The sequence below is a fragment of the Chlamydotis macqueenii genome, chromosome 10 (assembly GCF_036417535.1).
Source record: "Chlamydotis macqueenii isolate bChlMac1 chromosome 10, bChlMac1.mat, whole genome shotgun sequence".
In the NCBI taxonomy this organism is placed as follows: Eukaryota; Metazoa; Chordata; class Aves; order Otidiformes; family Otididae; genus Chlamydotis; species Chlamydotis macqueenii.
In genome coordinates this window covers 7,900,348-7,913,929 of record NC_141565.1, presented here as the reverse complement: position 1 = coordinate 7,913,929, position 13,582 = coordinate 7,900,348, and the positions used below count along the sequence as shown (strand labels likewise).

General features: G+C 58.0%; 2 protein-coding genes across 2 annotated transcripts; both read right to left on the bottom strand.

The window, feature by feature from the left end:
- Positions 1 to 3,418: 3,418 nt before the first annotated feature.
- LOC147599525 (uncharacterized) lies at positions 3,419 to 6,007 on the bottom strand. Its single transcript, XM_086755855.1, has 5 exons — positions 5,698 to 6,007; positions 5,544 to 5,615; positions 5,045 to 5,116; positions 4,572 to 4,670; positions 3,419 to 3,711 (listed from the first exon to the last, which is right to left on the bottom strand). The coding sequence occupies exons 1-5, from the start codon at positions 5,732 to 5,734 to the stop codon at positions 3,419 to 3,421; spliced, it is 573 nt and encodes a 190-aa protein (XP_086611981.1). The 5' UTR covers positions 5,735 to 6,007.
- Positions 6,008 to 10,304: 4,297 nt separating this feature from the next.
- On the bottom strand, positions 10,305 to 12,310 carry LOC147599524 (uncharacterized). The gene is made up of 4 exons (XM_086755743.1): positions 12,263 to 12,310; positions 12,109 to 12,180; positions 11,610 to 11,681; positions 10,305 to 11,235 (listed from the first exon to the last, which is right to left on the bottom strand). Exons 1-4 carry the CDS (start codon positions 12,297 to 12,299, stop codon positions 10,703 to 10,705), a joined length of 714 nt encoding a protein of 237 aa, XP_086611869.1. The 5' UTR covers positions 12,300 to 12,310; the 3' UTR covers positions 10,305 to 10,702.
- Between the last annotated feature and the right edge of the window lie 1,272 nt (positions 12,311 to 13,582).

Genomic DNA, 13,582 nt, shown 5'->3' with positions numbered 1-13,582 from the left:
GTCACACAGGCAGGTTGCATGAGAAATGTAGAAATACTCCTAAGTGAGTGTAGGAGGGGCCCAGTGATGGTACGTATTCAGAGTAGTAATTGTTCATCTAGTCATCACATTTCTGACGGATTAAAACGCTCCCATGACACTTCTTGCCCTACCCTGACTTTCATCCAGAGGGTTGCTTAAATTAGTCTCTTCCGTGCATTTACCTAGTTGCAACTTTTTCTTCTTTAAATAAAGTCTGCTTAAATAATTGTTGTGAGACTGCAAATTGCCCATAACTGAGGGAGGATTATGCTTCACTGTCAGCTGCACTTTGCAGGCCACAGCTATTTTACAGATACCTTTCTGTTTTTAAACGCTAAACACCTGAAAGTCCTTCAATGTGTGCTGAAGCATTTGTGCAGAAAGGCTGCCATCCTGTGGCCTCGTCCCTGGCCATGGCGACAGGGTGCAAGAGGCCCTTGCCAGCAGCCTTGCTCCTACCTTGCCCTCCATAATCCCTCTGCAGGGGCGTTTTTTGGTTACACTTGGCTCTGCTGATGCTCAGCTCCGCAAGCCTTTGCAGGAACAGGGTGTTCCAGCCTGCCGGAGCAAGCCCTTCCCAGTTACAACAGGCTCTTTTGCTGTGATGCTGTAAAATGAGAAGTTTTGGCTTTTCTAGCTTTCTGTACACGGTGGGAATAAAGCAGAACTGAAGGCCAGTTCAGACTACTGACCTGCAGAGCAAAAATGTTGTCTCAAAGCTCAGACTTCTTGTGGAAATATGCGGAGATACTTAGCAGAGAAACACAGCAGCTTCAATAGTAGTCTCTCTTAAAGGCCAGAGACATGAAGGTGGCTGCACTAACCCGAATGTCACAGCACCGCCAGATGCAGAGCCCTTCAGGTCACAAACCCCAGCTGATTAAGGCAGTGGCTCTTGGATACGAGTTTCTGCTTCTCTTATATTTGAAGCATTTGTCTGAAATTCAAACCCAGTCTGGCTTGGAAAGGAGGGAAGTGGACCTGGGTCTGGCACTTGCCATATGAGGTGTTTCTTTCCCTGACCAGTCTCTAAAACAAAAATGGCCTCTGTTTTTAGAACCTCCTGTTGAGGTTTGGTTGGGGTTCTGGATCAGGAGACGTGGTAGTATTTGTGTGGGATCATACAGGAAAGGAGTAACTTAGAGCAAAGCAGATTCATGGGCTGTTTAATCTCTTCGTTTTCCCTGACAGTGGACTAATTAAACACTGTTCAAAGGCGTGCACAACACTCAAAGACAGCCAGTGTATAATCCTCATTCCCACAGACACATGGGCAGCGAGACACCACGATCCACACCTTCAGAGTCCCTCCGAGCTGAGGGGTGGGTGGTGCTAATGCAGGCTGGGGAGAGGAGGAGAGCTGAGCTCTTCCAATCCAGTTTCTGCAGTCGTCACTAAATACAGAGCTGGTACTGAAGCAGCACTTCCGGGTTGGCTATGAAATGTCTGGCATGCACTGGTGTGGAGGATATAAAAAAAATCTTTTCATATTTGTAGCAGTAGCTGAGCTTTAGCAAACAAAAGAGGGGAGAGAAGGAAACCTGAACGGTGCTCCAGTACACTACCAGGCAGAGAGGCAGCAGCCAGCCATCTTGCCGTGCACTGGCTGAGCCTGGGTCTTGACACTTACTCCTGACAAGCTGCCTGTTTTGATGATGCTCCCATTGTGCTTTTCAAGTGGGGAAACACTTCAGAGGTCTGATTTGGCAGATGTAGTCTTGGGGACATCCATAACTAGAGAAGTGCAGTTGCACATGACTAATGAAGCAATGGAGGCTGTTGGGGCGTTTGGGCCTTGATGAGAGCTTGCACTGTGTGCATGCATTTATTTCCTTTCATTTGCATTTTATTTTCAATTCCTAGAGAAACAGAATGCAAAAGACTATTATATAATGTCTGGGACTGATGTAATTTGACATTAGACACTTACAAGGCAGTAAGCACAGCTGAACTAGGAATGCTTCAACCAGCCTTTCAACACGCTGGTCAAGCAGTGGGGTGGTCACCACTTTGTAACTCGCAAGGCAGTAAAAGCCTCGCTCAGGAAGCATCTTAACAGGAGCCTCAGCACCCAGGTGTGGAGATACTGTACAGCACCCCCAGTACTGCTGAGGGCTTATCAATTAGGGCCCATCAAGGGCCCATTAATTAGTGAGGACCTTTGTTTTACATCCAGTATATTTGCATCTCCAGGTTTCTCTCCTTGGAGATGCTCTTGGTGGCTTCCCTCCTTTCCTGGGTATCCCACTGGAAAAGGTGCAGGGCCAGAGGATCCCTCCGCAATAAACCTTCTCTCACACCATGACCAATCACCAGTCCGTGCGACTGGCCAGATCAGGCTTCTGTGAACTGGCTCAGGCACGGTGTGTCAGTCAGGTTGGTGTCGTTGAATGTTGTTGCTGCAGAGGTGCGCCTGTGGAGAGAGGAGGCTCCTGAGGCCCGCAGCTGCAGAAGTGACAGAGCGACTCTCCTCTGCAGCATGGCCCGGAGCTGGCAAGGCTCACCACCACGGGCTGAGCTGCTGGCAGCCCTTGGCCGAGGTGGACACCTGCACCTCCTGGCACCACCCAGCAGGGACATTCCTGCGAGCACTTTCACCGGTCAGGAGCGGGCGCTCGGGCGCATCTCGCTTCCTAGGGCAATCTTGTGCCCCACTCTTTCTCGCCATCACCCGGCTCTGCCTGTGCCCGTGACTCCTGGGGGCCACTCTGTCCTGGCAGGCTCAGTTGGAGCTGACACTGGCTCCAGTCAGAGCGGGCTCCCAGCGTGGCGGCCCAGGAATTAAGGGGCCAATTACAGCACCTGACGGCAGCAGAAACTTCAGCAGAGTTGTTTGGCCGACCACCAGCTCGCCACGAGAAATGCTGACCAGAAATGCTTTGTGGCTAGGAGCAGCTGTCTAAGGAAGCAATGGGAGGGAAAAATCAACAACTCACTGTTTGCTCTTACGCCGCTGCCAGCTCCCGCATACATAACAGCAGTATCACAAGTGTCAGGGACAACACAGATATTACTGCAGATATTATATAGATCCCTTGAACCTGGAAATAGACATTTGTGGTCGTCTTCCGCAGCTCATCTGCAGGAGCAATTCAGAATGTTAGTTCGTCCTGTGCAGCACTGGGAAGCTTGCAGCACCTCTGATGTGGCCAGGAAGTTCTCTGTTTCCCCCCACTGCTGGTGCCTGGAGGCACGCTCCCATCCTTTGGGACAGGTTGAGCCGCCAAACAAATCGCAGAAGGGCAGAAGGAGAGCACGTGGGGGAGTGCAGCTGCTGCACCAGCGGCTCCTTCGAGGGACAGGGACAGAAACCATCCCTGCAGCAGGGAGTGCCACCCCCAACTGTCCCTCCGCCCGGGCCAGCTCCCACCCCCCGACCGGACAGAGTCAGGCCTTCTCAAGAGGCACTTTGGGCCTTGCTCTCCCCTTCTGCCTTTTCTACAGCACGGGCACCGCTTGCAGGCGCTCCCAGGCTGCAGGATGTGGCTGCTGAGGTGACGTGTAAGCACGGGCGCTGGGGGAAGAGCCAGACACACAGCGATCCCGATGGGTGACACCCGCCGACCAGGGGACAACAATTACCGGGCTTGCCCGTGGCTTGCATCTCCTCTGCCTCTTCAGCAGGGACTGGCGCTGAGCCGCTACTCCCTCCTCGAAACCCCTCCTCCTGCAGAGCCTTTCGATCCCTCTCTGCAGAAAGAAAGCGGGACAGCTGTATCAGATGGAACCATTCCCCATGACGGAGATGGCATCTTCAGGAGGCAGTACTTCTCCAAGACATTGATAAGGCTCAGAAACAAGGCCTGGGCTTTTGCGGCTGCGCCTAGGCACTGCTCCAAACACGCCTGACCTGCTGGGAGACCAGGAAATTGCAGGCCATCTTCTGGTTTGCATTGCACGTAGTGCGTTTTTGGCCAACTCTAAGGGGATGCCGAACGCCTTCCTTCCAAGAGGACCGGAAGAAGCCGCAGCCGGGCCAGCCGGGAAACAGCCCTTCTGAGGAGAGCTCCTCCGCAAGGCCCTCGTGCCCTTCCCCGGAAGCAAAAGCAAAGTCATCCCAGCCCAGCTGTCGGTGTGCACGTGGGAAATGCAACTCAACCCAAAAAGCCTGCAGGATCAGCATCTCCACCTGACTTCCTGCACTGCCAACGGGCAACCAGCATTGCTTGGGACTGTGCTCCCGCCTGGAGCTGGCCCAGTGGACAAGCAGAGCTGGGCACGAGCTGGACACAACAAGTTCAGCACACACCAGGCCCTCAGATCTCCACAGCCGTGTCTGCACAAACCCACTGCAAGCCCTAATGGTAAAACTGGGGCAGTAGCTGCCCCTGGCGCTCGGCTGGAACCAAAAGTGGCAGCAGAGGCTCTGCGCTCTTTCTGTGGCTCGACAGCGCCTGCCTGCAAGGCAGCATCACTGCTGAAACCCAGCATCGCTGCTGCGAGGCTCTGATCGCTCCCTGCCCGCTGCGCGGGCCACGGTGTGTCCAGGCGCGGGTCTGGAACCTCCGCTTGCCGAGCCTCCCGGCTAAGGCAGAGGGAAGGATACCCACCGAGTCCTCTCGCCAGCTCCTTCAGCATTAGACTCAGGAGCTCAGGTGACTCCAGGTACATGTTTCCTCCTTCACCTTGGTCCTTTGCTCCTGGAGTACCTTAACAGAAGGTATTCGTCGGTTCAGTTTCACGGGAATAAAATATGGAAAAACCAGTGCTGAGCCTGTGAGGTCAGCAGAGACAGACAGACGGAGACGCCTGCGATGCCAGCCGGGCTGAGCGCAGCATCCGGCCGAGGAGCTGGAAGAGTCCTCCCTACGGGCACACCCGTCACTCAACACCCAGAGAAGCTTCCCTCATCCCTGGTGACCTGCATGGGCAGGACTGAGGCGCCGAAGCCGTAAGGGCATCGCACAAGGAGAGGGCACACACGTGCACGTCTCCATCCTCACACCCGCAGAGGCGCCCGGCTGGCTGACCCTTGGGCTTTCGGCTGGCAGCTCTCAAAGGGAGGAAAAAAGCCAGGACCTACCCACGCCACCTTGCGGAGGCTCCATCCCGAAATTCAGCCAGGAAGCTGGCTCGTCTTCGCCTACAGGCATGGCTGCAAACAAGCACAGGACAGAACACCGGTCAAGGTTCTTCTTCCGATCAGAGCGGCAGGGCTGCAATGCAGAGAGGGGATTACGCCAGGGCACTCATCTCTCCCTTCCACTCAGGAGCACGGCGCAAAGAGTTCCTGCGTGCCCCACGGTGCACAAGTGCCACCGTGCTGGGGTGAGGCAAAGCACGCGCGGAGCTGCCAAAAGAAAGGGTGCCCTGGAGCCCACACCAGCTCTGAACTCAACCCCAACAAGCCTGGGGCCTTGGCAGCGCCACCGGCAGCAGCTCAGGCTCCCAGGGACTGGCAAAGACAGCTCTGCAAGGCAACGCGCCGCGGGGCACAGCACCAGGCCCGACCCGTTCCCTCTCTGCTCTTTCACACGCAAGGAAGGTGAAAAGATAAACGCTCCTTCTTCCAGCTGACTTACCCCTGGGATTGCTCTCAGGCGCCACGGTAGGACTAGGCCAAGAAATCGGGAAGCCCTCGACCTGGGCAAGACCTTAAGGAAAATGGCACGTGAATGAGCTCTTGCCACACTGCCGTTGATTATTCCGTCAAGGAGAGGGACATTGAGAACGTACCTCCAGGATACTCCGGGGGCTCCGGAGCAACATCCATCCAAGAAGGTGGATAACCATTGTCAGCATCCTCAGCTGGAAGCAAGCACAGATGAGAAACCTTTCCATTGCCTGTTGGGAGCCACTGCTGCCTGAGAGAACTGCAGGCACCGCGAGGGGGTCAGGGAACCACGTGCGAGCCAGATGGAGGTCGAGCTTGCCAAAGCTGCAGAGCGGCCTGGGGACCTCTAGGCTGGCTCCCGGCAGCTCTCCAAACACGCTTTCCAGGCCACGCGCAACAGCCCTCGAGGAGTGGATGGACCAGCACACGGCCCCTCGGGGCTTTCTTAGCGGGAGAGCTCTTGCGCACACGGAGCAAGCCCTCGCTGAAAAAAGCCGTCATCCACGCATCTCGGGGAGAAGGGTCCGCTGGCCCCTGAAAAGCTGCACCAGCGCTGCCCGCTTACCTGCTCCCTGCGCTCGCCACGGAGCAGCCAGGGCAGGCCTGGCACGCATGGCAACCAGGAGGAAGAGGATGAGGAGGAGACGACGGACGGGAGCCATGGTCCCCTGCACTCGCACCATCACGCTGCTGCTGCCGCTGCTGCAGCTCCTGTAGTGTGGCCAGGGGCTGAGCAGCCGGCTGCTGTGGCCACTGTGGCACCACGGGGTGCTGTGACCTCACAGCCCCACTGTGACCTCACGGCACCACTGTGACCTCGCGGCCAGGCCGAGGCTGCATGAGGACGGCTCTCAGGACGCTGCTGGAGAGCTGCTGGAGCACAGCCGGGGGAGCTGCCGTCCCGAGGAGGGAAGCACGTCCCGTCGGGCAGCTCTGCCCGAGGGCTGGACACAGTCCTGTGGCAGCTTCACCCGCCTGCAGCTAGGAAGCTTCCAGACCTGTGTGGCTGTTGTAAAGAGGAGTCTTCAGCCAGTGAGACCTGACCACATGTGACCACAGCTCAGATTGCACTAGGGTCTCTCTCTAAATTGGAGCGATACGGATCTGACGGATGGACTGTTCGGTGGATAAGGAATTGGTTGGATGGTCGCATCCAGAGGCTAGTGGTCAACGGCTCCATGTCAAGATGGAAAACAATGACGAGTGGTGTCCCTCAGGGGTCTGTGCTGGGACCGGTACTGTTCAGTATCTTCGAAAGTGATACAGACAGTGGGATGACGTGCACGCTCAGCAAGTTTGCAGATGACTCCAGGCTGAGCAGTGTGCTTGTCTCTGCTGAGGGATGTCGTAGCTCAGCCCTGATCGGGACCAGACTACACAGTCTCTCTCTCACTGCCCCCGCCCTCCAAGAGAATAGGGAGAGATAATATAAGAAAAAACAGCTCGAGGTTGGAGATAAGGATGGGGAGAAATCTTTAAAGTTACCATTACAGGCAAAACAGACTCGACTTGGGGAAAACTATGCATTTCTTTCTAAAACTAGCAGGAGAATGAGACAGGGAACAGGAGAACCTCTCCCACCTCTCCCTCTTCCCAGGCTTAACATTATCTCTACTACGTTCCCCCCGCGAGTGGCACAGGGGGGAAGAGGGAATGGGGGTCAGGGTCAGTTCATCACGCGTTGTTTCATGCCGCTGCTTCATCGTCGAAGGAAGAACTCCTTGCATTCCTCCCCTTCTCCTTCCTGGGGTCCCTCCCCTTCATGAAACTGCTCCGGCGTGGGTCATCTCTTCCACAGGGTGCAGACCCTCCAGAACAGCTGCCCCAGCGGGCCCTCCACGGGCCACAGCCTCCTTCAGGCATCCGCCTGCCCCAGCGTGAGGTTCTCCACGGGCTGCAGGTGGATCTCTGCACATCCGTGGGCCTCCATGGGCTGCAGGGGGACAACCTGCTCCACCATGGTCGTCACCACAGGCTGCAGGGGAATCTTCGCCAGGAGCCACGTTACTGCTCCCCCTCCTTCTTCACTGACCTTGGCGTCTGCAGCCGTTCCTCTCACAAGAAAAATTCTTCACCACAGGCTGGCAGACGCCTCTCAGGATCTTTTTACATCTCATTCACATCTCATCTCCTCTCCACTTCTTGCAGCTGGGCTGGGCCGAGTTGGGCCCAGTTGGCCACCCGGTGGGAGCCCAGAGGGTGAGGCCTGCAAGGCCCACAAGGCTTGCGCCTCCCCCTCTCTGACCCCGCTCAGCTGCTTCACATCTTCTCTCCTTCTTTTTCCCGTTTTCCCCTTCCTAAATACGTTATCGCAGAGACGTTATCACGGAACATTCTGCTACCAATTGCCTCGGCCTTGGCCAGCAGCGCATCCGCCCTAGGCCTGGCCAAGTCCACTGAACAAAGGGGAACAACTTCTAGCAGTTTCATGCAGAAGCTGCCACCTTAGGCCCTGCCTCACTAAACAAAACCAGAACAGATGCCATCCAGAGGCACCTGGGCAGGCTCAAGAAGTGGGTTCATGTGAACCTCATGGGGTTCAACAAGGCCAATGCAAGGCCGTGTTCTGGACCCGCTCCAACAGGTCCGTGTCTTTCCTGTGCCGAGGGCTCCAGAGCTGGACGCCGTAGTGCACGTGGGGTCTCACCAGAGCGGGGCAGAGGGGCAGAATCGCTTCCTTTGGCCTGCTGGCCACACTTCTTTTGGTGCAGCCCGGGATACGGTGGGCTTTCCCGGATGCGAGCACACATTGCCGGCTCCTGCCCAGCTTTTCCTGCACCAGCACGCCTAAGTCCTTCTCGGCAGGGCTGCTCTCAATCCCTTCACGCCCTCAGCCTGCATTGACACCACGGGTTGCCCTGACCCTCAGCCGCTCAGGGCTCGGCCGCTGGTCGGAGGAGCCCCATCCCTGGCTGTGGCCTGCCAACACCGTGGGTGTTCACGGCTACGCCTGCGTGTGGAGCTCAGACAGCGCTGGGGCCTCGTGGGGTTTGGAGACAGCGCTGGGGCCTCGTGGGGTTTGCTGTTGGTACCACCCAGACACTTGTGCAACAGCTCTGTCTCTCTTTATTTTGAAATAAATGCCTGATCCTCAAAGTGGGGCTTCTGTCAGCCCAACCCCAGTGCTGGTGGGGCTGCCTTCAGTCCTTGTCGCACACCAGAGGGCTTGTGCAGTGAAGGGGCCGTTTTGGTTGGGGCTGGAGGGCGCCGGGCTGGTTCCACGGCCACCACAGGCCAGGCGGGGACGGGCTCGAGGGACATGGGGCCGAGGGGATGGTGGGCACGCCAGTTTTCCAGGCACAAGCATCTGCTGATGGCATTGGGTCTGGCTCTCAGAGAGGCTGGCACGGCTGCTCGGGCTTTTGGAGGGTCAGGGGGAGCCACCACTTTCCAGCTCGTCTTCTGAAGCTCCAGAGGCATGCCTGTGGAGAGAGGAGGCTGCTGAGGCCCGCAGCTGCAGAAATGACAGAGCGACTCTCCTCTGCAGCACGGCCCGGAGCTGGCAAGGCTCACCACCACGGGCTGAGCTGCTGGCAGCCCTTGGCCGAGGTGGACACCTGCACCTCCTGGCACCACCCAGCAGGGACATTCCTGCGAGCACTTTCACCGGTCAGGAGCGGGCGCTCGGGCGCATCTCGCTTCCTAGGGCAATCTTGTGCCCCACTCTTTCTCGCCATCACCCGGCTCTGCCTGTGCCCGTGACTCCTGGGGGCCACTCTGTCCTGGCAGGCTCAGTTGGAGCTGACACTGGCTCCAGTCAGAGCGGGCTCCCAGCGTGGCGGCCCAGGAATTAAGGGGCCAATTACAGCACCTGACAGCAGCAGAAACTTCAGCAGAGTTGTTTGGCCGACCACCAACTCGCCACGAGAAATGCTGACCAGAAATGCTTTGTGGCTAGGAGCAGCTGTCTAAGGAAGCAATGGGAGGGAAAAATCAACAACTCACTGTTTGCTCTCCCTCCACTTGCACAGCACAACACAGAGGAACGTCGTTGCAAGGATGGCATAAGCCCCGGCCACTGCTGCGATGATCTTGTAGACCATTGCATCGTCTTTGTGACTGGCACCAGTGGCCGTCTGGCACAGCTCATCTGCAGGAGCAGTTCAGAATGTTAGTTCGTCCTGTGCAGCACTGGGAAGCTTGCAGCACCTCTGATGTGGCCAGGAAGTTCTCTGTTTCCCCCCACTGCTGGTGCCTGGAGGCACGCTCCCATCCTTTGGGACAGGTTGAGCCGCCAAACAAATCGCAGAAGGGCAGAAGGAGAGCACGTGGGGGAGTGCAGCTGCTGCACCAGCGGCTCCTTCGAGGGACAGGGACAGAAACCATCCCTGCAGCAGGGAGTGCCACCCCCAACTGTCCCTCCGCCCGGGCCAGCTCCCACCCCCCGACCGGACAGAGTCAGGCCTTCTCAAGAGGCACTTTGGGCCTTGCTCTCCCCTTCTGCCTTTTCTACAGCACGGGCACCGCTTGCAGGCGCTCCCAGGCTGCAGGATGTGGCTGCTGAGGTGACGTGTAAGCACGGGCGCTGGGGGAAGAGCCAGACACACAGCGATCCCGATGGGTGACACCCGCCGACCAGGGGACAACAATTACCGGGCTTGCCCGTGGCTTGCATCTCCTCTGCCTCTTCAGCAGGGACTGGCGCTGAGCCGCTACTCCCTCCTCGAAACCCCTTCTCCTGCAGAACCTTTCGATCCCTCTCTGCAGAAAGAAAGCGGGACAGCTGGATCAGATGGAACCATTCCCCATGACGGAGATGGCATCTTCAGGAGGCAGTACTTCTCCAAGACATTGATAAGGCTCAGAAACAAGGCCTGGGCTTTTGGGGCTGCGCCTAGGCACTGCTCCAAACACGCCTGACCTGCTGGGAGACCAGGAAATTGCAGGCCATCTTCTGGTTTGCATTGCACGTAGTGCGTTTTTGGCCAACTCTAAGGGGATGCCGAACGCCTTCCTTCCAAGAGGACCGGAAGAAGCCGCAGCCGGGCCAGCCGGGAAACAGCCCTTCTGAGGAGAGCTCCTCCGCAAGGCCCTCGTGCCCTTCCCCGGAAGCAAAAGCAAAGTCATCCCAGCCCAGCTGTCGGTGTGCACGTGGGAAATGCAACTCAACCCAAAAAGCCTGCAGGATCAGCATCTCCACCTGACTTCCTGCACTGCCAACGGGCAACCAGCATTGCTTGGGACCGTGCTCCCGCCTGGAGCTGGCCCAGTGGACGAGCAGAGCTGGGCACGAGCTGGACACAAGAAGTTCAGCACACACCAGGCCCTCAGATCTCCACAGCCGTGTCTGCACAAACCCACTGCAAGCCCTAATGGTAAAACTGGGGCAGTAGCTGCCCCTGGCGCTCGGCTGGAACCAAAAGTGGCAGCAGAGGCTCTGCGCTCTCTCTGTGGCTCGACAGCGCCTGCCTGCAAGGCAGCATCACTGCTGAAACCCAGCATCGCTGCTGCGAGGCTCTGATCGCTCCCTGCCCGCTGCGCGGGCCACGGTGTGTCCAGGCGCGGGTCTGGAACCTCCGCTTGCCGAGCCTCCCGGCTAAGGCAGAGGGAAGGATACCCACCGAGTCCTCTCGCCAGCTCCTTCAGCATTAGACTCAGGAGCTCAGGTGACTCCAGGTACATGTTTCCTCCTTCACCTTGGTCCTTTGCTCCTGGAGTACCTTAACAGAAGGTATTCGTCGGTTCAGTTTCACGGGAATAAAATATGGAAAAACCAGTGCTGAGCCTGTGAGGTCAGCAGAGACAGACAGACGGAGACGCCTGCGATGCCAGCCGGGCTGAGCGCAGCATCCGGCCGAGGAGCTGGAAGAGTCCTCCCTACGGGCACACCCGTCACTCAACACCCAGAGAAGCTTCCCTCATCCCTGGTGACCTGCATGGGCAGGACTGAGGCGCCGAAGCCGTAAGGGCATCGCACAAGGAGAGGGCACACACGTGCACGTCTCCATCCTCCCACCCGCAGAGGCGCCCGGCTGGCTGACCCTTGGGCTTTCGGCTGGCAGCTCTCAAAGGGAGGAAAAAAGCCAGGACCTACCCACGCCACCTTGCGGAGGCTCCATCCCGAAATTCAGCCAGGAAGCTGGCTCGTCTTCGCCTACAGGCATGGCTGCAAACAAGCACAGGACAGAACACCGGTCAAGGTTCTTCTTCCGATCAGAGCGGCAGGGCTGCAATGCAGAGAGGGGATTACGCCAGGGCACTCATCTCTCCCTTCCACTCAGGAGCACGGCGCAAAGAGTTCCTGCGTGCCCCACGGTGCACAAGTGCCACCGTGCTGGGGTGAGGCAAAGCACGCGCGGAGCTGCCAAAAGAAAGGGTGCCCTGGAGCCCACACCAGCTCTGAACTCAACCCCAACAAGCCTGGGGCCTTGGCAGCGCCACCGGCAGCAGCTCAGGCTCCCAGGGACTGGCAAAGACAGCTCTGCAAGGCAACGCGCCGCGGGGCACAGCACCGGGCCCGACCCGTTCCCTCTCTGCTCTTTCACACGCAAGGAAGGTGAAAAGATAAACGCTCCTTCTTCCAGCTGACTTACCCCTGGGATTGCTCTCAGGCGCCACGGTAGGACTAGGCCAAGAAATCGGGAAGCCCTCGACCTGGGCAAGACCTTAAGGAAAATGGCACGTGAATGAGCTCTTGCCACACTGCCGTTGATTATTCCGTCAAGGAGAGGGACATTGAGAACGTACCTCCAGGATACTCCGGGGGCTCCGGAGCAACATCCATCCAAGAAGGTGGATAACCTTCAGCATCCTCAGCTGGAAGCAAGCACAGATGAGAAACCTTTCCATTGCCTGTTGGGAGCCACTGCTGCCTGAGAGAACTGCAGGCACCGCGAGGGGGTCAGGGAACCACGTGCGAGCCAGATGGAGGTCGAGCTTGCCAAAGCTGCAGAGCGGCCTGGGGACCTCTAGGCTGGCTCCCGGCAGCTCTCCAAACACGCTTTCCAGGCCACGCGCAACAGCCCTCGAGGAGTGGATGGACCAGCACACGGCCCCTCGGGGCTTTCTTAGCGGGAGAGCTCTTGCGCACACGGAGGAAGCCCTCGCTGAAAAAAGCCGTCATCCACGCATCTCGGGGAGAAGGGTCCGCTGGCCCCTGAAAAGCTGCACCAGCGCTGCCCGCTTACCTGCTCCCTGCGCTCGCCACGGAGCAGCCAGGGCAGGCCTGGCACGCATGGCAACCAGGAGGAAGAGGATGAGGAGGAGACGACGGACGGGAGCCATGGTCCCCTGCACTCGCACCATCACGCTGCTGCTGCCGCTGCTGCAGCTCCTGTAGTGTGGCCAGGGGCTGAGCAGCCGGCTGCTGTGGCCACTGTGGCACCACGGGGTGCTGTGACCTCACAGCCCCACTGTGACCTCACGGCACCACTGTGACCTCACGGCACCACTGTGACCTCGCGGCCAGGCCGAGGCTGCATGAGGACGGCTCTCAGGACGCTGCTGGAGAGCTGCTGGAGCACAGCCGGGGGAGCTGCCGTCCCGAGGAGGGAAGCACGTCCCGTCGGGCAGCTCTGCCCGAGGGCTGGACACAGTCCTGTGGCAGCTTCACCCGCCTGCAGCTAGGAAGCTTCCAGACCTGTGTGGCTGTTGTAAAGAGGAGTCTTCAGCCAGTGAGACCTGACCACATGTGACCACAGCTCAGATTGCACTAGGGTCTCTCTCTAAATTGGAGCGATACGGATCTGACGGATGGACTGTTCGGTGGATAAGGAATTGGTTGGATGGTCGCATCCAGAGGCTAGTGGTCAACGGCTCGATGTCAAGATGGAAAACAATGACGAGTGGTGTCCCTCAGGGGTCTGTGCTGGGACCGGTACTGTTCAGTATCTTCGACAATGGTACAGACAGTGGGATGACGTGCACGCTCAGCAAGTTTACAGATGACTCCAGGCTGAGCAGTGTGCTTGTCTCTGCTGAGGGATGTCGTAGCTCAGCCCTGATCGGGACCAGACTACACAGTCTCTCTCTCACTGCCCCCGCCCTCCAAGAGAATAGGGAGAGATA

Excerpts from the sequence above, each read along its gene's own strand:
- LOC147599524 (XM_086755743.1), bottom strand. The coding sequence starts at position 12,299 with ATGGATGTTGCTCCGGAGCCCCCGGAGTATCCTGGAG. Across the intron at positions 12,181-12,262 it reads GCCCCCGGAGTATCCTGGAG|GTCTTGCCCAGGTCGAGGGC; the intron begins GTACGTTCTCAA and ends ATTTTCCTTAAG. Across the intron at positions 11,236-11,609 it reads GCCTCCGCAAGGTGGCGTGG|GTACTCCAGGAGCAAAGGAC; the intron begins GTAGGTCCTGGC and ends CCTTCTGTTAAG.
- LOC147599525 (XM_086755855.1), bottom strand. The coding sequence starts at position 5,734 with ATGGATGTTGCTCCGGAGCCCCCGGAGTATCCTGGAG. Across the intron at positions 5,117-5,543 it reads GCCTGAGAGCAATCCCAGGG|CCATGCCTGTAGGCGAAGAC; the intron begins GTAAGTCAGCTG and ends GCTTGTTTGCAG. Across the intron at positions 4,671-5,044 it reads GCCTCCGCAAGGTGGCGTGG|GTACTCCAGGAGCAAAGGAC; the intron begins GTAGGTCCTGGC and ends CCTTCTGTTAAG.